Source organism: Halictus rubicundus, chromosome 2 (assembly GCF_050948215.1).
Source record: "Halictus rubicundus isolate RS-2024b chromosome 2, iyHalRubi1_principal, whole genome shotgun sequence".
In the NCBI taxonomy this organism is placed as follows: domain Eukaryota; kingdom Metazoa; phylum Arthropoda; class Insecta; order Hymenoptera; family Halictidae; genus Halictus; species Halictus rubicundus.
This window is the reverse complement of record NC_135150.1, coordinates 12251794-12273522: the sequence shown is the minus strand read 5'-3', so window position 1 is coordinate 12273522 and position 21729 is coordinate 12251794. Positions and strand designations below refer to the sequence as shown.

The window sequence follows — 21729 nt, the reverse complement described above, 5'->3', positions numbered from 1 at the left end:
GGAAACACTTTTTAATGACTTACATTTCACATTAATTTAATCAACTCAATAATAGGGCGTCTAATCCTAGTGTAAAAAGACACACAAATATTTCATTTTAATGATTTATATATAATCTTAATTAAATCAATTCAATAATAGGGTAGCCTGGTGTATTAATAAGTTAGTTTACTAAAAATCGATTTATTATTAAATATATTATATTTTTATATTTCACTATACACAAAATCAAGAAACATTTCACTGCCTTGAAGATTCTTTACAGTGCAGAGTGCCAAACACTTGGATCATTGTTTGACAAATTTCTTATAGTTCGAAGGAAATAAAACTGCCATCAATCTTCATTAACCCTTCAAGGACGAGGCCTGATTCTCGGATCCTTTTCGACGATCGACAAATTCTACAAAGTAAGCGACAGTTGATGAAAGCGAATCTATAAAATATATAGCAATCTGGCCTAGCGTAATAAATGTTGAGAATCTCATTAGCACGATGCACGGACGTTCCTGAAGAGTCTGAGACACAGACATCGTTAACACAAACGTTCCCTAACATTCGACAAATTCGAGTCGACAAATGCACAGTCCCCGAAACTCGGCGTGTCTTTGCACGGCACTTGTCCTTGATCCGCACCGGAAGGAGGATCGGCGTGTTCGCTGAAGAAGGCGCAGCCTCCGAGGGGCACCGGTGCCACCACCACCACCATCAGGAACGGGCACCACCACCACGAGGACCAGCACCAACGGCATCGCCGCCGCCAACAGCATCGCCACCACTACCATGAGAGAGCCGGCTCTGCCGCCGCCAGCATCGCCACCACCGTTTCCCGACAACGGCGTCGCCACCACCACCCCCGACGACAAGGGGATGAAGAAGAGCGACGGTATCGAAGTGAGACGTGTATATATGTATATATAGAGGTGCGCGCACGTCGGCAAGTTCAGTCGTCCACCGCGTGCCGAGCCGCGAGCATCGTGCAGCCAACCAACCCTCCAACTGCGAGCAACCCACCCCCTATCTGAACCGTTGTTTCCTCTCATTTTTCGATCAGGCGCGCGCATAGTCACGTGTCTCTCGGTCTCATCCCTCGAGCACGAAGTGCATCCGACCAAGTGCCAACCCTCTCATCCTCTCTCTCTCTTCTTCTTTCTCTCTGACCATCTCTATCTACGTCCCAACCCCCTATTTAATGGACTAATTAATGACACCGGCCCGTCTTCCGGTCAGTCTTAATTAAAGAACGTGAAAGGGTTCGTTCGAGTGTCGGGCCTCGATGCCGACCGATCGTTGGAGAACCGGTCCTCCGGCCGATGATCGAGATCGATCGAATCGTCAGACGATAGCATCGCTATGCTGACTCGCGATACCGTGTAGAAACGGTACGAGCCCGGTGACACGCGTGTTATGATTCGAGGATTCGTCGGAAGAAGGGACGTGATCGGTTGAGATTGTTTATCCTTTTGGGTTTGTTTTCGCTGACGATCGGATTCGAGTTGGTCATGGTGGTGGGTGACTAGTCGGTATTGTGAGATGTGATGGAGATGAAGACCAGCCTGCTACTCCTGGCGCTACTTCGCCTCGCCTGCGCGATCGAAAGTAAGGATCGTTGGATCTAGCGGTAGAATGTTCAGCTTTCAATGTGGTAGATCATCTTTGTCTCTGATCAAATTAGAGGATTACTTTGAATGATTTGTCTTTTGTTTGGTCGCGAGTTTCGTTTAATGGAGCTGTAAATCTTAATCTTGATCCTTTGCGCTCCACGATGTAATTTCTTTCATTTCGGACGTGTTGTTGTTAGTTAATTACAGTAAAATGATATATAAAATTTGTAATACCGAGAAAAATATTCTGGAAATGTGCCAGCATCGTTCTCAACGTGTGGGGGCACATTCACAGACATACGAGTGCAAAGGGTTAATCACTTGGAAAACTATATAGAGTGAGTCACACAGTCTAAATTGTTCAGCATGTTGCATATAAAAATTTGTTTCATACGGACGTACTTTTTTACAAATATTGAAATTCATCTATTTCTATATCACTATATTAAAAAATAAAGAAATAAAATGTAGATACAAATATAGATACGTAGATGTAAATATAGATACATTTAGATGTAAATATAGATACATTTAGATGTAAATATAGATACATTTAGATGTAAATATAGATACATTTAGATGTAAATCTAGATACATATATTTATATTTAGATGTAAATATATATACATTTCGATTGCACATTCGTCTATCATAAATTTTCATTTGAACTGTATTTTTATATGTGTACAATTTTACCAGTGGCTCATTACAAAAATTGCGGAGTTCATGCATTTATGACAGAACTGGGTTGGAACGATTTAAAGTGGTAGGAAGATTAAGATAATTGTAAGAAAAAATTTGAAGTAAAAACATTGCGACATTAAACTCAAATTAAAAAAGCCTACTATTTTGTTTCTATTTTCTACAATTGAAGCAGACAATTTTTACTGTGCATAAAGATCCACTATTCATTACACATGTTATAAAATTATATTAAAAATACGTAGGGTACAGAACTCGGTCCCTAAAGTGCACTTAATTTTAACACTAAGAATTTTTATATAAGGACAATTTTTTACGGATCTATGTAGGTTATTTAACAGGTTGATCTCCACGTTATTACTTCATAGTTGGCGGAAGAATTTCTGCTGTGATATACTCGGTGTAACAATTTTGATTGGAATCTACAAAATGCACGATGACGAAGAAAGAATTCAGTATCGGAAGTCTTAGTTTTTCGCTTTTGATTCCATTAACCTGTCACTGCCTAAAACAGTCCATACAGACAAACCTGTTTTTGTGCGGTAGATAGGGACCGCATAAAAGAAACCGCACAAAAAAAGTATTCAGAAACTTCATAAATAGCTATAACAAATAATTTTTTACAACATATTAAAGACAATTTTTTTATGCGGTGGAGAGGGACCGCATAAAAAAGTCTCACTTAGAAAATATGTCAAAGATTTACGAAATAGCGAGAAAGCGCTTTCCAAGCAAAATAAATAATTAAATTACACGTGGAAACATTTTTAAAAAAATGTAATTTCTCATTTTAAACATGGAGAAATTTTCAACATGCACATAATGCAATACTACTCAACAAATAATTTTTTACAACATATTAAAAAAAATTTTTTATGCGGTGGAGAGGGACCGCATAAAAAAGTCTCACTTAGAAAATATGTCAAAGATTTACGAAATAGCGAGAAAGCGCTTTCCAAGCAAAATAAATAATTAAATTACACGTGGAAACATTTTTAAAAAAATGTAATTTCTCATTTTAAACATGGAGAAATTTTCAACATGCACATAATGCAATACTACTCAACAAATAATTTTTTACAACATATTAAAAAAAATTTTTTATGCGGTGGAGAGGGACCGCATAAAAAAGTCTCACTTAGAAAGTATGTCAAAGATTTACGAAATAGCGAGAAAGCGCTTTCCAAGCAAAATAAATAATTAAATTACACGTGGAAACATTTTTAAAAAAATTTAATTTCTCATTTTAAACATGGGGAAATTTTCAAAATGCACATAATTCAATACTACTCGTCGTAGTCCAAAACGCGCATCTTCCTGTGATGAGAACATTACAAGGGTGTTATAACACCGTTGGCATTCATATACCGCACAAAAAAGAAATCGCGTAGAACAGGACCGTAGAAAAACAGTGTAATATTGTTTTAAACACCAAAGAAGAACGCTAAAAACGCCAATAAAAATCGAAAGTGAAACAGCTAGGAACACCTGTAGTTTCTCCGGCGTGCTGGAAACGGGGATCACCGATCCCGCTCACGTTCACCGCACAAGCTTCTCGCACTGATCAAAATCACTTTGCCAGCGATCGACGCAGAACCAGCAAGCCCCGCGCGCTTCGCGGATCGGACACGCTCTCGGTGCGTCATTCTCAATTTCAAAGCCGTCGGATCCGAGATCGTGGTCCACCCGCGACAGAGATAAATCCGCCGGGGCGAATTTACGCGACAGACGGATATTCTCGAAAAGCCTGTGCCTCTCGAAAATCGTGACATGTTTTTCCCGGCGCGTGACAGCGTAGGTAATCGTCGTTCAGCCGTTCCACGGTTTACTGCTTCGAGTCAAACAAGAGGGACGCGGTTAGCTGTCGGTGCTGGCCAATAAAGTTCCCGTGGTTGTTGGTCGAGCGAGAAACACGCGAGGATGGGAACAGCTAGACAACGACGACGACGAGGACGACGACGACGAACGCGAGGAAGAGGAGAGAAGCGATGAGAAAAGAGTAGAACGAGGCTTCTCGGCGAGTAGTGTAAAGACTAAGAGATCTCCTAAGCGAGCGGATCCCGCTGACTGATACACGACGTAAAATCCCGTACGCATCGTTAAACCGGGCTTTACCGTTTTCAAGCATCGCGATGCTTCGCGCCGCGACGTCTAAATTTACCGCGCGGGGAACGCGCCTCGATCGGCTTGTTAACGCGGTTAGGATGATCGAGGAAAACCGTGTCGGCACGGATATCCTTCGATCTCTCTCTCTCTCTCTCTCCATCCTCCATCGTTTCAGCTCGTTTCCACTCGTTTCGCTCGTTGAATTAACCCTTTGCTCTTTCTCTCTCTCTCCCGACAAGCGGAACGCCGCGCCGCGTCCCGTGTCCGATCTTTATCGGTTGTTCGCGGTGTAATAACTTAACGGGATAACGATCGGGCAAATGGAACCGTTTCGGTGCCGCGGATGAACAAGGGGATGCCTACGTAAAAGCGGCGAGCCGCCCGTATCGATGGAAACCCGTGGTTCGTGGCGGTTTCGCTCAAGATTTGCACGCGGTAATGCGGGAGGAAATTGCCGGTTCCCGCGAAGATGGATGATGATTGGGGGATAGTTATCGCGTTGACGGCGGAATCAATGTCCAGCCAGGTTACCCACGGGATCGGGGGAACCGACCGGATGAACCCTCCGACGATCAGCCGATTTTTCTGCTTATTGAAATGCTCTTATTTAACGCCCGTTCGCCGAGCGTAATGGATCAACGATCCCGGCGTGCCGCGCGCTGGTCTGCTGTCAGCTATCGGCTTCCGTCTATACAATTCCTCTTGCTGCTTACGAGAGGCTGTAGGAGTTACTATACACGCTCACCTGCAACATAATCCTGCTATCCTGAAGATATCTGCGCAAGCAAATAGTGACAAATAAAAAATGACAGTTTTTAACTGAATTGTGTGAAACAGAAGTTAGGTAAAAATTGTTCTTCTAATGATTTGAAAAAGTTGAGGATAATATAACAACGTCATTCGATCCTTATAATGTTTTTACAGCTTTGTGTTTGACAGTTTTGTCATCAATGCATCAAATCCGTAATTATGACCTCACGAGGTACAACTTTAACAGTGTCATCAAAAGTCAATTGTGTTTACTTTAGTATAGGAAAGAGTAGGCTAAACTGTATTTGCGAATTCTGAATTCCCCTAACATTATGCAACCCTATATTGGGAAAGAAATTTGTCTCTACATAGATGTATACGTAGGCTAAATTGTCCCTGAATAGTAAATTCCCCTGCGACTGAGAGCTTGTATGTGTGCATAGACATTTGTCTCTACATAGATTTATAAGTAGCTTAAATTGTACCTGCCCCTAGATTGCAAAATTACCCTACAACAAGACCATCTACATTTGCAAACGAATTTATCGGTACTATAGATTTGTAGGTGGCCTCAATCGTACCTGCCCCTAGATCGTAAATTACCCTACAACCATAATCTTTTATGTTTGCAAATATATTTGTCTCTATAAGTAGCCTAAATTGTGCATGCACTGCGTTTTGTGTTACTAAGACAATTGTTAGATAAACAAAAGAAATGTTTGGTTTGTGCTTAAATAATTAAGCTCAAATATATTGGTAATAAACTGAAAGTTGAAGTTTACTGGATTTTATGTAAATGATGTGTACAGCGTTTTGTGTTACTAAGACAATTGTTAGGTAAACAAAAGAAAGTGCATGCACTGTACCTACCCCTAAATTATGCCTGCCTCTACACTATATATTTGCAACATTACCATTAATTGAGTATAAATTATACTCTAGGTCTAGTATAGCTCTACGTTTCAAAGAAAAAAAAAAATACTTACCGTACTGTCAGTAATATTAACTTGACTATACATTGCAAATTCCCCTAAAATTACGTTCCCCTCCGATCCCAATTAACACTAAACCTACCAAGCACAAAACATATAAAAAAGTGGAACGTCTTATAGAAGGGAGAAGGTTGAATTTATTTAAACTTTGATCGATTTCCATTGCGATATTTAAATAAAGAAGTCAATTCAGTAATTTCCTATGAAAACGTTTTCATAATTTCAATAATTGTGAAATAGAAAACCGGTCATCTTGACCGTGGCAGGTTCAGTGTTAAACCTGTTTCTGCACGAAGTTGTGAAGATTGAGATTTCGGGACACCCTGTAGAGCGGGGGTGCAACGGCGGTGTAACAAGGTGTCAACGCGGCGAGGATGAGCGCACGATTTAGAATTAATTCGGCGAGTCGGAACCCGTCGAAAGTTTCCGTATCTGTGATCTGAAGTCGCGTGAACTCGCCCTTTGTTTCAGACACGAAGGAGGAGGATGACGCGGAGGAAGACGACGAGGAGAATTATCCGGTAGATGACTACGACTACGGGGACTATGAAACCGCGACTATAATCAGCGACACCGATCTTATCGCGGGTGGCGCGTTGCCGATCTTCCTCGCGGAGCCTGTCGACACGTTCGTCGTCAAGGGGAGGCCTGCCACCCTACACTGTCGCGCGGCACAGGCTCTTCTGGTACGGCGAATGCTATTTTCATTGTACCAAACTATTCTTATTGTGCCCGTCAAAGGAGCTCCTCACTTGGGAAAAGTGTGCTTTTCTTGTAGAGAAACATTTTGCGAACAGTATCCTTCGTTCTGATTTTACATCGAATACTTTCACACGTTGATTGCCAATGTGGTCTGTGACGTATCTAAAACATTTGAATTCTTCTGCAATTGTTTCTTGCTTGGTGTTAACTCATTTCTACGCTGACTTGTATCAAGTTTATGGAATAAGTGTTTTTTGCTAGAGGGTGCGGTTGAATAACATGTACACTCGGGCAGGGGTTGAGTGTACATGTAAAAATAAATTTGGAAAAAGGGAAGAACATTTTTCGCTTGGCGTCTCGTTTTGGACAAAATCGAGTTTAGAGATTCGTCGAGTTGGGGTGCTTTAGTATGCGCAGAAAGTAGAATTGGTCGGTCAAGAATGTAACAATGTTGGTCGTGTAACAATAAATTTAAAACAAAAGGAGTAACATTTCTTCGCTTGGCGTCTCGTTTTCGAGAAAACGTACTTTAGTATCTGCAGGAAGTAGAATTGGTTGGTCATGGTCAGACGCGTCGATTCATAGCACGCGTACCCGCTGCGTTTTCAAGCTCGATTTTCTCGAAACGGAAGCTGAGGATGAGGAAATTTTATTCTGTACTTTATTCTTATTCGTTTATAACAAATCACCTCGTGCCCAGTTGCGCATGTTATTCGCACCCAGTATGCATGAGGTACCAAAATTTAGTGTGACACCCTAGTTCCCGTTGGCAAGGTCCCTTGCCACATACGCAAACGGGTTCCAAGTTGGAGGTTTCAGCGCGAGAAGATTGCCGCACGTGACAACAACAGGCCCAAGACACTAGCCTGCTAAAATCCATTTAGCACCTGGTTCTGCGTCCGTGGAACAATGGTAACCGGACGGCTGTGTCGAAAAGCAGAAACAAAGGGCCTCGGGAGGGCCACTTTCGCACATTACGAAACAGAGAGAGAGAGAGAGAGAGAGAGGGAGGATAGCTTTTCGGACGTGTTCCGTTTCGCGCGTCCGCAAAGTAGGGTCTAACCGCGCTGTCGTCGACCCCGTCATTTTCCACTCGAGCCTTATTAACCACTCAAAGCTAGCTCGACGCCAGCAACGGACACGTCTCAGCCTCTTTTCACTCGGCTCGGCTCGAGGTTGACTTGATTTCACTTGCGTTCACTTGCCCCCGCTTGCTTGCGTTCATTTGACTTGGCTTCACTCGGCTCGGCTCGGCTCGGCTCGGCTCGACTTGCCACGGGAAATTAACCAGCCCCCCACGTATTCCGCTCGGCTTGCAGGTGTATTTTCGCTGTAACGGTGACCGGGCCGAGCGATCGCAGCACCAGGATTTCGTCGACCCTCGTACCGGGACGAGGGTCATCGAGGTCGAGTTGAACGTGACGAGGAACGAGGTCGAGGAGTACTTCGGCAAGGAGAGGTTCAAGTGCGAGTGCGTGGCATGGTCGGGACCAGGTCAGATTCGAGGGCAGCCCGCCACGGTTGAGGTCGCCTGTAAGTAGAGAACGCTCCAATCTCTTCTCCCGTATTTTCTACCCCTTCTGCCGACCTCTCTTTTCCACCCTCTTGCCACCCCTGACGTCCCTTTTCCTGACCCCTCTCGATTCTCGGCTCGAGCGACTCCTGGCAAACTCTCGATCGAACGAGTCCCCGTGTGTCCTCGCGAAACGATAAACTAACCATTTATTTTATATTCGTGGCATGCGTTCTAGATGATTTATGTGAAGTCTTTCTCGACTGTAATATGAGGATTTTTTGATTTTATTATCATGATAAGATCAGACCTATCGTGCCCAATGGTTGAAGTGTACGGTAGTCGAAACTTCAGATAAGGGGGCTGTTTTGTTCTCGTTAATTTGTAGCTGTAAATTAGGGACAATTTCTTTTCCTGCTGAAGAATGGTCCTAGGGGTGAAATTACCCTCTCCAATATATTTTAACAAACCAAAGATGCAGGAAAAAGGTTAAATTAATAATTGTACTATTCCTTACGGTCTTCTTACATAAAGAATGTAAGAAATTGTCAAGAAAAATTGTTCCCCCAAAATTCACCCCCTTCATCCATAATTCTTTGGCGTTATATTTATTGGAACGTGGACCGTGTAAAAAATACTGCAACTTTTACGTTGCCTTGTAAATATTTACGGTAATGTGATAAGGGTGTTTTCGGGAGGAAAAAAAGATTGTTTCGTTATTAGCATCACGTTTCTTGGCCCTTCGTGGATCTTGGTGTCTCGATCGAATTTCGTGGCGAAACTTCCAAAGTATGGAAGGGTATCGAAGATCTTATGATACAGAAGACATAAAGGCGAGGAAAGTTGTCGCCGAGACATTTTGAGGGTGGATTAACATATATATTTGCTGGTGTGACTCAGAAAGGGGAGTTTATGATCCGCAAGGGTGCGAAACGGCGGGGGTGTCGAGTGTAAACGGATCCTAAAACGTTAGCTACCCTTATGCAAAGGCTTCTCTTCGGTAATTCGCGTTAATGCTGTGTTACCACGAGATTTTCCTAAATATCGTTCTATATAGGATTCCGGCCACCCTGTCGATTTCCGTAATAGCCCCTGCTTACTATAATGTAGGTAATAACCGTCACTATATGTACACAAGATATTTATTAAGAAGGAATCAATGTATTAGCAACGAGCTTCTTACATTCTTTTAAGTATAAAATCATTTTGAATGAAACGTGGACTTACAAGATTTGATTAATGAAGTGCTAGGGTGGAATTTAAACTATCAGAAGCACTTTAAACAATTTTTATTTTCCACAAAAATCGCACTAGTAATAGCATGAACCAGATGAAACTGTAAATGGATCGACAAATTCAATAGAATCAACTAAAATAAATCCTCAATCAATTATTCGATCATATTATCGGAACTGTCTTGTCACTGAACAAGTTGACTGACTCGTCATGAAAGATTCACGGCTGCAGTGACAGATAGAGTGTGCTAAATTAGATTCTTGTCTGTAAAATATAAGAGGATTAAAAAATTAGTTCCTCAATTTTAGTATCATTGAAAAAATTGCTTCGACTTCAGCCTCTTTTTGTGGTCGCTGAGGGAAAGTATCGACGCGTTAAAAAATCAACATTGCCATCGCTGCAGGCAAATCCACTGAAAAATTCTGCGAATCATTCGGTCCAAAAACTAGCTGACAATCGCAAACTGGTCACAAACTTTCCCCCACAAAAGAATCTCTGCCTGATCCGCGAAAGCGTCTCGGGTGAAAACAGTTTTCCGGGAGTTCTTGCGCGTTGACTTTTATTCTAGCACGTCGACAACGGTCCCGCAGGAGCGAGTCGGTTCGCCGGAAAAATTGAAAAGCAAGCTGCGTCGTGCCGCGGTTTTTTTTTTTGCTAAACCGATTCGCAAGTTACCATTCGAATTTGCATGGGCGGCGATACAACGTTTGCCTGTCGGACCAAAAAATCGCGGGCCGATCGAAAGGGAGTCGCGGATCGGGGCGGGCAGGGGAGGAAGGGTAGAGAGCCGGTTCTGTATTCACGGGTGTTTGCCTTGCAATGGAATATCGATTAGATTTTCGACTCTCGGTTTACGCGTCACGAAATATCGGATGAAAACAACCGGCCACTTTCCACCCCCCGCAGCCGACCGGTTAACCCTCGTCGACAGCCGTCCAAAGCTTACCCCACGCGAGTGAATTTCGCGTCCGGTATCTCGGGGAAAACCCCTTTCGAGAGAGCTCGGCCCGCCGCTAATCGGGTTAATGAAGTTACGTTTTATGACCGATTCCAGGTGTCGGCCGCCCCGAGGCCGTTCTCCTCTCTTCGACCCCCGTAGCACTATTCGCACCCCCGACACGCCGAGGGTACGCTACAATTACACGTTCGTTTCCAAACGATCCTCGATCCACACCACCTCTCGTTTATACAGCGAGAATCAGAATTATGGAAACTATCGGCCGACCGTGTTCCCGTTTAATTACGGCTCGCCGAGCCCTCTCGATTCGAATTCGTGCCCCGCCACTATTGGTCACCTTCTACATTAACGAAATTGATCCCCTAATTGGCAGCCTCAGAAGACCCGCTCCGGATTCGCCGGGAAACCCTCGGTAAAAGGTCTATGGTGTCTTTCATCAGGAACTTCTGATGGTGCTGCTCGGAAATTCGTAATGGAACTCTAATTGAGCTTTGCGCTTCATTGTAATTATTCCTCCCTGTTTTATTTGACAGTGTCTCGATTTTTTTTATTGCGGCTGGGGAAACGTGCTAGCTTCTGAGGGTGGCATTGGTGTCTGCAAATTTTAGAAATTATCTAAAAATGGACGTCTCGATTTTTTTATTATTCCTGGGAGAACACGGTGGCCATTATGCACATCATTCTCATGCAGAAATTTTACAAATTATTTAGAAATGGATACAGTGGCGGCCACACACTTACGTAGAGTTAATAAAATTTAATATTATTTCCTGTACACTTATACGTTAAACAAGTATACGAAAATCAATTATGTTTATTATACGTTTACAATATATATAATAACATATCAAACTAGCTTCCCTCAATTTACTATAATTAAAAAGTTTTTTATATTTTTATACTGAAGTGTCAAACTTTCTGCGGACGCTTTACTCATCACAGCACTATTGTAATACGTCTAACTGTAAACACTGCTCAGCAGATACTAGTAAATATTGTTTACGTAACTAGTTGTCCGCTACAAAACCGACAGATCGTAACAAAATATTTACAAAATACTTATTTTCTCGAAATAAGTCAAAGTTCTGCTGCAGATGTGTAGATCAGGCTCTAACACTCTTAGTTTAAAATTAAAATTAATAAAATAATTAAAATTAAAATATGAAGTGTACGTGAGTCTATGGCCGCCACCGTATGTAAGGTTTGTGCAATTTGTAACGGGTCTGCAGAAATGCTAGAAGCTTTATACATTATTATAATTTCTCCGTACCGTCCTTCAGCATCTAAAACGATTATCTACAATAATTTCTGCAACAATAATCTTCATCTTCATTCCCTTTATCGGACAGAGAATTCACTTTCTAACGATTCAACAACGAGATCGTGCAAAGTTGCTTCACATCTCCGGGAAATCTTTAACATGTTCCGCGAACTGCGCTAAACCATTTCCAATACTTCGCGGAGCACGGCAGGAACTTTCGAAAGTTCACCTTTGAAAATTTTCGAAACGAGTTAGCTACACCGGTAGAGATCGAAGTTCCGTCGAAGTCGATACGTCAACGGGAACTTTCGATTCCGGTACGTCGATAAGTTTCTTAATTTGAAATCGGCGCGGCAAGTGGCCGTAGACCGTCGTCGGCGTCGGCGTCGTCCTCGCTCGTCAAAACTTTCTGTTTGTCCGTTCGTCGAATCGTTCAATCTTCGAAACAGTTTGGTATATCGCGCCGCGGGACCGGAAGTGGATTGTTTTCGCGGGGTGCCGCGCGTCGAAAGAACAATTTTCATTCGGAAGAGTCGCGCGGCGCGACGCGCAAACACGCGGCGCAAACAGGAAACAGAATTAGACCGGTATTTACGCGCAAACAGGAAACGGACGTGCTTTCGGGATTGAATAGCCTGGTATCGATCGACGGTGTCTCGTCGCGGGCCTACTTTCGAGTTGCATCATCGTTATCGAGCGGGACGCGATCCTCCTCGGAACGCGCAAATTAATCTAGCAATTGCTGCGGCACGCTGATTCGCGCAATGTTGGTTTCGACTTCGATTAGAACCGTTCAAGCTTGAAATCACCGATAATTCATTATAGATTCGTGTAACAAGAATTTGCCTTGGAGCATTTCTCCGTCGAACAGATGCACAGAGTACATGTGCATTTGTGTGGACTTTCTTTATATTCAATGATAACACTTTTTTGTTGAACAACGTTCAACAGGATTTAATATAATTTTCATTTATTTTTGATTCGCGAAGGCTGTTACTGCACACTTTCCTGATATTTGACCAAAGAAATTTGAAATTGCACGAACACTCCGCAATCGCAATAACAAAAACATTTCCCTGTTCATAATTTTGTTACCGAAATTTTCCCAACATATGCGTGACACTTTTGCGATTAAAATGATACCAAACACAACAGGATTTGGATCGTATTTACTCGTTTAATCCGCGATATCCCAGAACCTCGATTATCCGAACGAATTTATGAAACATGAGTGCTAAAATGATAGAACAGTAATAGATTGAATCTTTACTGATTCGTACAACGAATCGTGTGCTATATGGACCGCATCAGATTAATCAATATAATCGGTTCGGATAATCGAGGTTCTACTAAATCGTGTAATAAACAGGGAAACGTGCATCCAAGTATGTCATGTTTGGACTCATTTTAACCGGAAAAATGCCACAGATACGTCGGATGGAAGTGTCATAAAGAAATGATTGCAGTCCGCAGTGATGGGGGTGAATTTCCCGTAAAAATCGCTAGCATCTCCCTCGCGTCTATCGATACATTACGGTAATGACTCCGCCAGTAATCAGTAAATTTCCGTAAGCGTACCGCGTGACGGTAATCGTGCCCGTTCCGCATTGACGTATTAAAAAAGCGGCCGTTGCAATATGGCATCGGGAAGCACGCAGTCTAGACGTCCGTTAGCGATGCAAGGACGCGGTGCATCGGGTTGCATCGGTGGTGGTCGCGGCTCGGCTCTTCACGAACGATATAAAAGCAGCTATTTTGCCGCGTATACACGGGGGGCACACCGAATAATATCCCATAGCCGGACGAATGGCTGCCCTCGTGGCCGCGGAATCGAGCAGATCTTTCTCCGACGCGTTGCCGCTCGAGTGCGCCATATAGACAACGCTGCGCCGCCGCGCCGGTGAAAGCGCCCTTGCATTTATGCGAGCGCCCTAATATCGCTGAGTGCCCTACTCCCTCGCCGCCATTTCTCTCCGTATGCCTCGGGAATATTAAAAAATAAAAACGACCCCCGGAACGCAGACCTGAAGAAGCACTTCCTGTCGCCGCCGTACTCCCTGTCGGTCGAGGCGGGCCGGAACGCGGAATTACGATGCTCGCCGCCTATGGGAGTGCCACTGCCGAAAGTTTATTGGTTGAAGAACGGTTCGCCCCTCGAGACCGTCAATGGATCCACCGTGCAGCCGCCCGTTCAGCAGGGCAACGCCAACGACCTGGCGAACACTGGAAATTTCGTGCAGACCGGAGAAGGACACCTGTTCCTCGGAGAAGCTGAGCTTAGGCACCAGGGAAACTATTCGTGCGTCGCGGAGAACATCGCTGCCAGAAGGGTCAGCGAGCCTGCTGTGCTCACCGTTTATGGTGAGTCCCTTCTTCGATATTTATCCAACGATACAATGCAATTCGTGCGGGTAACCCTGGCAGAACTCTGGACTCGCTTAGAATTTGTTGAACGCCATGGAAGTCATCAGTAGACATCGGATTTCATGCATTTATGGCAAAAACTAGTTGGTCCCGTTTAAAACGGTCTAAGAACGTCGACATTCTTTAGGATAACACTTACTGTAGCCTCGCCACGAAAGAATACTTGGAAACACATCGCTGACCTTGTGTGACCTTGCACATCATTATGTCGTATACGAATGAATTCGTTTTGGCACACGCTTCCATATAATATAACAGAATAGATAGCATTCACATAACAGATACATAGCATTCTATTTACAAAATTGAAGGTCATCTTCATCTCTAAAAATACAATGCAGACAAAAAAATTGCTTGCAAGAAACAATATAACATTTTGCTCTTCCCTTTTTTTTATCGTAATGTTTACTATTCGCAAGAGAAACTGTATTATTTCCAATTTATTCTTAGTTCGACATACATCGATTAATCCACATTAATCCTATCGAATGTTAAAAACGATTTTTTGACAATCAATGTATCAACGATTTGAGGCATTCATATTTCAGCTCGATGTTTGCCGAGACTTCCTGTAGAGATTATAGTGTAGGAAGCTAAACGTTTTGCCAGCAGGGCAGTTCAGTCCCCCATTGATCCGAGGCGTATCACTGCATCCTCATACAAGGAAGATCAAACAATATCCTCTTCGACGATTCCGTGAGACCCGCATGAATATTGTATTCGCCCGCTTAACAGCAATTGGGAACGGCAACCAGCCCGACCGGCCTCGATAATTAACTGGGATACTCTTTTAATCGAGCATGCTGCAGCGGGTCGGAGGTTTAAGTAATTGTCGCGACCAGGGAATTCGTGATATCGGCATCCGATAATGTTGCACTAGGGAGATTGCCGCGCTTGTTATCGGCGATTCGATACCGCGATTTGAAGAAGCCGAACGAAACAGCTTTCACTAATTTATTGAACTTCAAAGATACACGCGCAATGATATTACCCTACGCGGCCCGCATTGTGGTTAATACAAGTGTCCATACGCTTTAGAAAAACGTGACTTCACTAGATAAATGTCTTTAGGAAAATGTCCCCAAAGCGTGTCTTTGAAACGTACCTTTAGAAAAATGTCCCTAGGAAATGTGTAGAAAATGTCTAAGAAAATGTCTTTACAAAAATGTCTAAAAGAATGTCTTTACAAAAATGCCGAAGAAAATGTCTTTACAAAAATGTCTTATAAAAAAAGTGTCTCTAAAAAAATATTTTTACAAATATGTCTAGAAACATGTCTTTTAGTTACGCAGCCTCTTGAGACGCTTTAGAAAATCACAAAGGTCCGTGAAAGGACTACAACGTCGTGTAACAACCATCTAATTCAATCATAGAATTTCTACAGTGACAACTAGACTGCGGATTTTATGCATTTATGACAAAAATGGGTAGGCGTATTTTAAAACAGTAAGAACGTTAGAAAAATACTAAACTGCTGTTACATTATGTTCAGCCTATTACACATATTAACCCATTAGCTGCCACGATCGCCATTTAGGGATTTTGGAATTTTACGTACACCACTCGGCGCCAGAAACATATTTGGTACGCCTGACAGTTTAGTTTCATTCTTTCATTCTAAAATTTGGCAGTTAATGGGTTAAGAAAGAAAATAAATTTCTATTTCACTCGAGTTTGTTGCAATTCGGGTAGACAATTTTTATATGGCATAAAGATCCGCAGTCTAGTGACAAGTTCTCCGTTTCTTGCTACGGGTGGAAACAATGTTTATCTTGCATGAAGATCCGCAGTGCAATGATTACCTTCTGGATCCCAGAAAGTGCATTAACACTTGCACTTTTCGATAACGTCTGGCATCGAGAAGCCAGACTCCACAAACGAGATTCCCGCCCAGGTTCTCCGATCAATTCAATTTCCGCGGTCTCGTCAAAGAGCAATGCACAATTACTCGCGATGCAAGTCTCCTCCATCGATCCTCTATTCCGGACTCGTTCCCAGTGAACGGCGGGTGGTCTTCCTGGTCGGGATGGTCGGACTGCAGCACCCGTTGCGGCCGAGGTGTACAAAAGAGGACGCGTACCTGCTCGAACCCGATGCCGATCAACGGGGGTCAGCCCTGTCCGGGTCCGGCGACGCAAAGGGTCGAGTGCAATCCTTCCTGTCCCGGTAAGCGATTTAATTATAAAATTAACAATGGCTCCGTCAAACGGTCTCCAATTCCGCGCGACATCGTCAAAGACCATAGAAGACGGACAGAGATAGAGATAGACGTGCTTCAGGAACCGCAGATGCTACGCTTGCTCCTCTCTCTCTCTCTCTCTCTCTCTCTCTCTCTCTCTCTCTCTCTCTCTCTCTCTCTCTCTCTCTCTCTCTCTCTCTCTCTCTCTCTCTCTCTCTCTCTCTCTCTCTCTCTCTCTCTCTCGAATCTGATAACCGAGATTTAATCGTGATTTTCAAGCTCGCCCGTTGCTTTCAGCGGTCGACGGCAGATGGTCAAGCTGGTCCCCGTGGTCCGCATGCGGTCCCGATTGTTCCAGAGTGAGGAGGAGATCCTGCAACGACCCCCCGGCGAGCAATGGTGGTCGTTCCTGTCAAGGCAAGGACATCATCGTCGAGTCTTGCTCCGCGGATCGATGTAATGGTGAGCTCCAGCTGAGTTCTCGCTGTTTTCTTTCCTCGACCCTCCCTCGCGACTCTCTTTCTATTTTTTCTTTCCTTTTTCTGGCTTTTGTCTCCCGGCCGTGTTTTTTTTTTTTTTTTTTTGGTTTCATTCTCGATTTTGAGCCGGTGACTCGGAGGATTTATTACGAGCGAGCGGGCTCCGGTTCGAGCGCGTCGCGTCCGATGATCGTTCGACGCGCGCCGACGCGACGGGGACGATACGATTTAAATTAATAATGACTCGCAGAAAGCCGTGTCCTTTATTTGCCGAGGATCAACCCGGAGAGCCGTCGGACTGCTGCACCGTAATCGTCCTCGATTAGCCGCTCGTTGGACGCTTCGAATGCCTCTATTGTTAATCGTCGGCCGCGAGATACCTTTCGCGGGCCGAGCTCGAATCTCGAATCGGTTGCCGTCGCGTCCGCCGTGAAACCAAGAAGATTAACGATGCGGTCCCGGGCACGTTCCGCTTGTTAACGAGATAAAGTCGGCAGTCCTTTCGAACGCGAGATCATTCCCGTACGGTAACCTCTCTTTTTTCGACGTGATGTCGCATGCAGCTTTTGGACAGGACGGGCCCAGGGTGTTCAAGGAAGGTGAGTGCAACGGAGTTTGACCCCGTTTGCACCCTTGGCAGAAATTATTCGATCGAATTAATCGGGCGTAGAGTATGTCATCGATGTTCAATCATTACAAAATAATTCATAAATTACAACCAAATGACAACCGATTTGCTGGTCCAACTTTTCAGACACTTATCCAACGCTGTACAAGTTTCTGAACGAAAATTGTCCTTTGTGTGTTCAGCATTTTCATTCGAATTGCAACCAACGCAAAAATTGTGACACAAAGATGCTCCCTCTGGAGACATTCAAGGTCCCCCAGTTATGTGAACTACCCCACACATCGGCATCCGCCATGATCGAATATTTCCTGTCGCGGGTAGTAGAACGTCCGTCTTGAATCCGTGTTTGCACCGCAGCGGCGCGCTCGATCGATCACAGAAACATCCTGGCCCTGTGGATCACCCTGAGCCTAGCAGCCATCGTCCTGGTGCTGACGACCGTCTTCTTCGTTCGCCTAATGCGCCGGAAGGAGCGAATGGAGGCGCTGTACGGGGTAGCAAGATTGGACTTCCGTCGGCCGGGTGACCTAGCCAAATCGGTCGTCTCGAAGAACCGATCGGTCCTGTCCGTTGACAGGCGGTTGGAGCAGGTGATAGACGAGTCGAACGCTGCCAGAATGCCTAGGTAAACGATCCTCGAGGACTGTACCCCCTGATCGATCTTTGTCCCCCGTTGAAAGTCCCTCTGACGATGCGCAGGTCTTGCTCGGAGCACCACTATGACGTGCCTCAACTGTCCTTGCCGTCTACTGCGAGGCCTTCGCCGAGTTCTTCGGTTACCAGGTCGTCCTGCAGGAACTCCCAACGTGGACGGGGCCTGTCCGACAACGAGGAGGGCCGATCTTCTCGTAAACATGAGCCATTTCCGCTCGGAACGTTGTACTGGCCGTGCGCAAGAAGATGGCACGCGAAACGGCGGAACGGGATCTCCGTGACCCCGCTCTTCAGCTTTGAGGAGGGCAGAGATAGAGACGTAGCTGAAGTTCTGAGTAGGGGTCCATTAGTGGGGACTAGGAGTGGGGTTGAAAAGGAGAAGCGAGGAAGAAGTAGGGCAGTCCTCTTCTAGAGGGACAGTGGGACATCATCGCCGCATAGCTCACAAATACTTGTAGCGCGACGTAGAGAGGGGGGGGGAGTGGGGTATAGAAACCTATAAGCAGCGGTACCGGATCGAGGGAATGGAGGGGAAATGCTATAGTCAGAATCGAGTGACGTCACACGCCTATAGTGTAGTCAATCCCAGTTCGAGGCGATTTTTCAGGGTGGGGAAAGTTTTGAGTAATGGGGATGGGACGTCGCCATTCGTGCTAGCCCCGCTATTGGTACGTTGGAGGGAGAATTCTCGGAACGTGACGTCACATATTTCTCAGGGGGAATTTTTGCGGAAACGCTGCCTCGAAGCCTCTGCGTGCCATCTTCTCGTAGACGGACGATGCACCAGTTGCTGGTGAGCATTCTCGAGCTTTGTTGGCGTTTCTTCCGCAGGTTCCACTCAGCCGAACGCGGAGAGCACCAACGAAGACGAAGACGCCCATGACGAGCTGGATATACTTGCTGAAGATGACAGGAGTCATGGAGACTCGGGTGGATTCATCGTCAGAGCAGTAGTGGATGAGCAAGGAGCCCTCCTCGTGGTCCCAGAGGTTGGAGTCTCCATGTCGGTTCCTGAAGGAGCCATCCCCAGAGGTCGTCGACACAACCTGCACCTGGCTGTCCTGGGGGACGACTACCTGAGACCCACCCTACCGCCTGGTCTAACTTTATTGTCAGCTGTGGTAGCCTGCGGACCCAGCGACATCGATCTAGTGAAGCCGGTGATCCTCCAGTTTGAACACTGTGCAGAGCTGAGGACTGACAACTGGGAGCTCAGCCTCTGGTCCACGGATCTTGACCTGGAGACTCGATCCAGTAATTCGACCAACTCGTCGGCCAGTTCGAATGTCACTTCTTCGATGATGTGGCGCAAGATTCTTACGCTGGGAGGAGAACCGATTAATCTACCTGGACAACCTTTCGCACAACTTGATCACACTGGGGTCTTCTTGGTGACTGAGACTCCCAGCGCTTATGCTGTCGCTGGGGAGAGTTCATCGGTGGCTCCTGGCCTGGCGGTGAAGAGAGTCTGCGTGGCTGTCTTCATGTCTAGGGAGAGGGATCACATCAGGTGTCATTTGATCGAGGACACCAAGGCGGCGTTCAAACTTCTGGTGGATAGGGTGAGTTCAATTACTTCCCATATTCCATCGTTTCCAGAGTTCTTTTTGAGTAGGCATCTCAAGAATGTCGTCTATGCTATCTACCCCTTCTTTGCTCTACAATTTCTTAAATTCAATGTATACTGTTGAAATGCTTTCTTCAACAACTTCATAGTGGCACTTACACTTCCGCCCAGCAATATTCGACCATGTTCAACCATGTTTGATCGCGTTTGAAAGTGTCCTATTCCCCGTATTTCTTCAGGAACGTCGCCTAGGCGGCAGCCGAGTGGAGCACGGTGCCCTAGGCTTCAGAGCCGGTGGTTCTCCCTTAAGAATCGACCTAGAGGACCGCGAAAGCGGGTTCGTAGAGCGCCAAGAGATTCCGCACCGCAGGATCTGGTCCTCGACGAGGACAAGCATAAGGCGATCCTTCAGGATCGAGAAAACGGTCGGAGAAACGCGCCTAAGCTTCGAGCTACGCGCCTGTCAGTGCGGTTTCGAAGAGCACGCGCTATTCCTGAGGATAGACCTGGACTTCATGAAGAGGAACAGCTCCAGCGGGAAGAGGTCCACCAAGACGGAGTCCTCTATCGTTTTGCGAGGAAAGAACTCGGCCAGGTCGACGGAATCGGTGCTCCCAAGACCGTTCAGGTATTTTTCACTTCATTCTGCTATTCCATTGGATTTCGCTCGAATTCGTTTGACAGACGATGTGGTCCAAGGTTCTCGAAAACGCTGAGGAAACAGCTCTGCCAGTGTCTGGACCCTCCGAGCGCCCGGGGCAACGATTGGAGGATGCTCGCGCAGAGGCTGCAAGTCGACCGGTGAGAGATCCGATCGCGGACGACAAAAGGGCGAAGCCCCGGCTAAAATATCTGTCACGATTCCATTTCAGATACGTCGATTACTTCGCGACGAAGGCGAGCCCGACCGAGCACATCCTGGACCTATGGGAGGCGAAGCATCAGGAGGGCACTGCCCTCGCGGACCTCCTGAACCACTTGAGACTGATGGGACGCGTCGACGCTGCCAACGTCCTCGAGAGCCGCCTCGGCCCGTGGATCTGAGGCGTGCGAGATCAAACGACAACACACTGCCAACGATTTTACAATGTTTTGTAAATAACAGAGATAAGACGATGAACAATATAAACCGTAACTCCTGCGAGGAACTGAGAATGATCGATGTAGAACCACGTTGTATAGAGACAGCAATGGTGTTTGTACATAAAGCTCGTTTATAGCAAACAGCTGGCTCGTTCTCTAGCCCCCATCCTCCTCACCAAGGGACTCAAACGCCGTCAAACCAGCATCAACATTATTTACACATATTTTGATAGAATCGTGTCTACTTAGCAGATCAGCATCGTTGCACCCCTATGTTCCCTTTTGGCAGCATTGAATATGTTGATATTGGTTTGACGTTGTCTCATCAGGTTTGAACTGTTAAATGGACGCTTCGCATTGGACGCTTTTGACGATTTCATGGCAGCCATTATCAGATCAAACTCCTGCGTAACAATTTTCTTTTACAATTCTTTTGACCACAGTTTTTTAGATCAATGTTGATGATCAGACATAATGTACGGAGCCCGTACATTAAACTGACTGTTGGACAATTAGAGTTTAGATAGGACGTTTATAGCTCTGGGTAAAAATGGGCCTAGCCTCTAATTCGAGGATTAACCCTTTGCACTCCAAACCAAACATTTCTTCCACCCTACAATATTCCCATTCTGATTTTTTAAATCTTGTGCATCTGAAACTGATATAATACTCATACAATACTTAAATGTTTAACAATTTATTAGATATTTTGAATAATGGTCTATCAATTTTAATGGCGCCATTTAAATGCCAAGGGTTAATACTTTTATCATGGCACACAAAAGTGCCAAGAATTTCACAATATTCTATAAATAACAACAGAAAGAACTCAAAAAACAATCAACCTAGAAGCACATTGCGCGAAGCCATCAGCGACGTCCACACATAAACCTC

At 45.1% G+C, this 21729-nt stretch overlaps 1 protein-coding gene across 1 annotated transcript; it reads left to right on the top strand.

The window, feature by feature from the left end:
• Positions 1–958: 958 nt before the first annotated feature.
• On the top strand, positions 959–20967 carry LOC143365293 (netrin receptor UNC5C). The gene is made up of 13 exons (XM_076805348.1): positions 959–1596; positions 6623–6837; positions 8173–8386; positions 13844–14182; positions 16244–16411; positions 16722–16886; positions 17467–17502; positions 17889–18156; positions 18231–18379; positions 19017–19747; positions 19992–20380; positions 20452–20553; positions 20625–20967. The coding sequence occupies exons 1-13, from the start codon at positions 1536–1538 to the stop codon at positions 20794–20796; spliced, it is 3009 nt and encodes a 1002-aa protein (XP_076661463.1). The 5' UTR covers positions 959–1535; the 3' UTR covers positions 20797–20967.
• The last annotated feature ends 762 nt before the right edge of the window (positions 20968–21729 follow it).

Coding starts and splice junctions, on each gene's coding strand:
- LOC143365293 (XM_076805348.1), top strand. CDS start 1,536: ATGGAGATGAAGACCAGCCTGCTACTCCTGGCGCTACTTCGCCTCGCC. Junction 1,597..6,622: donor CCTCGCCTGCGCGATCGAAA/GTAAGGATCGTT, acceptor CCTTTGTTTCAG/ACACGAAGGAGGAGGATGAC. Junction 6,838..8,172: donor GCGCGGCACAGGCTCTTCTG/GTACGGCGAATG, acceptor CTCGGCTTGCAG/GTGTATTTTCGCTGTAACGG.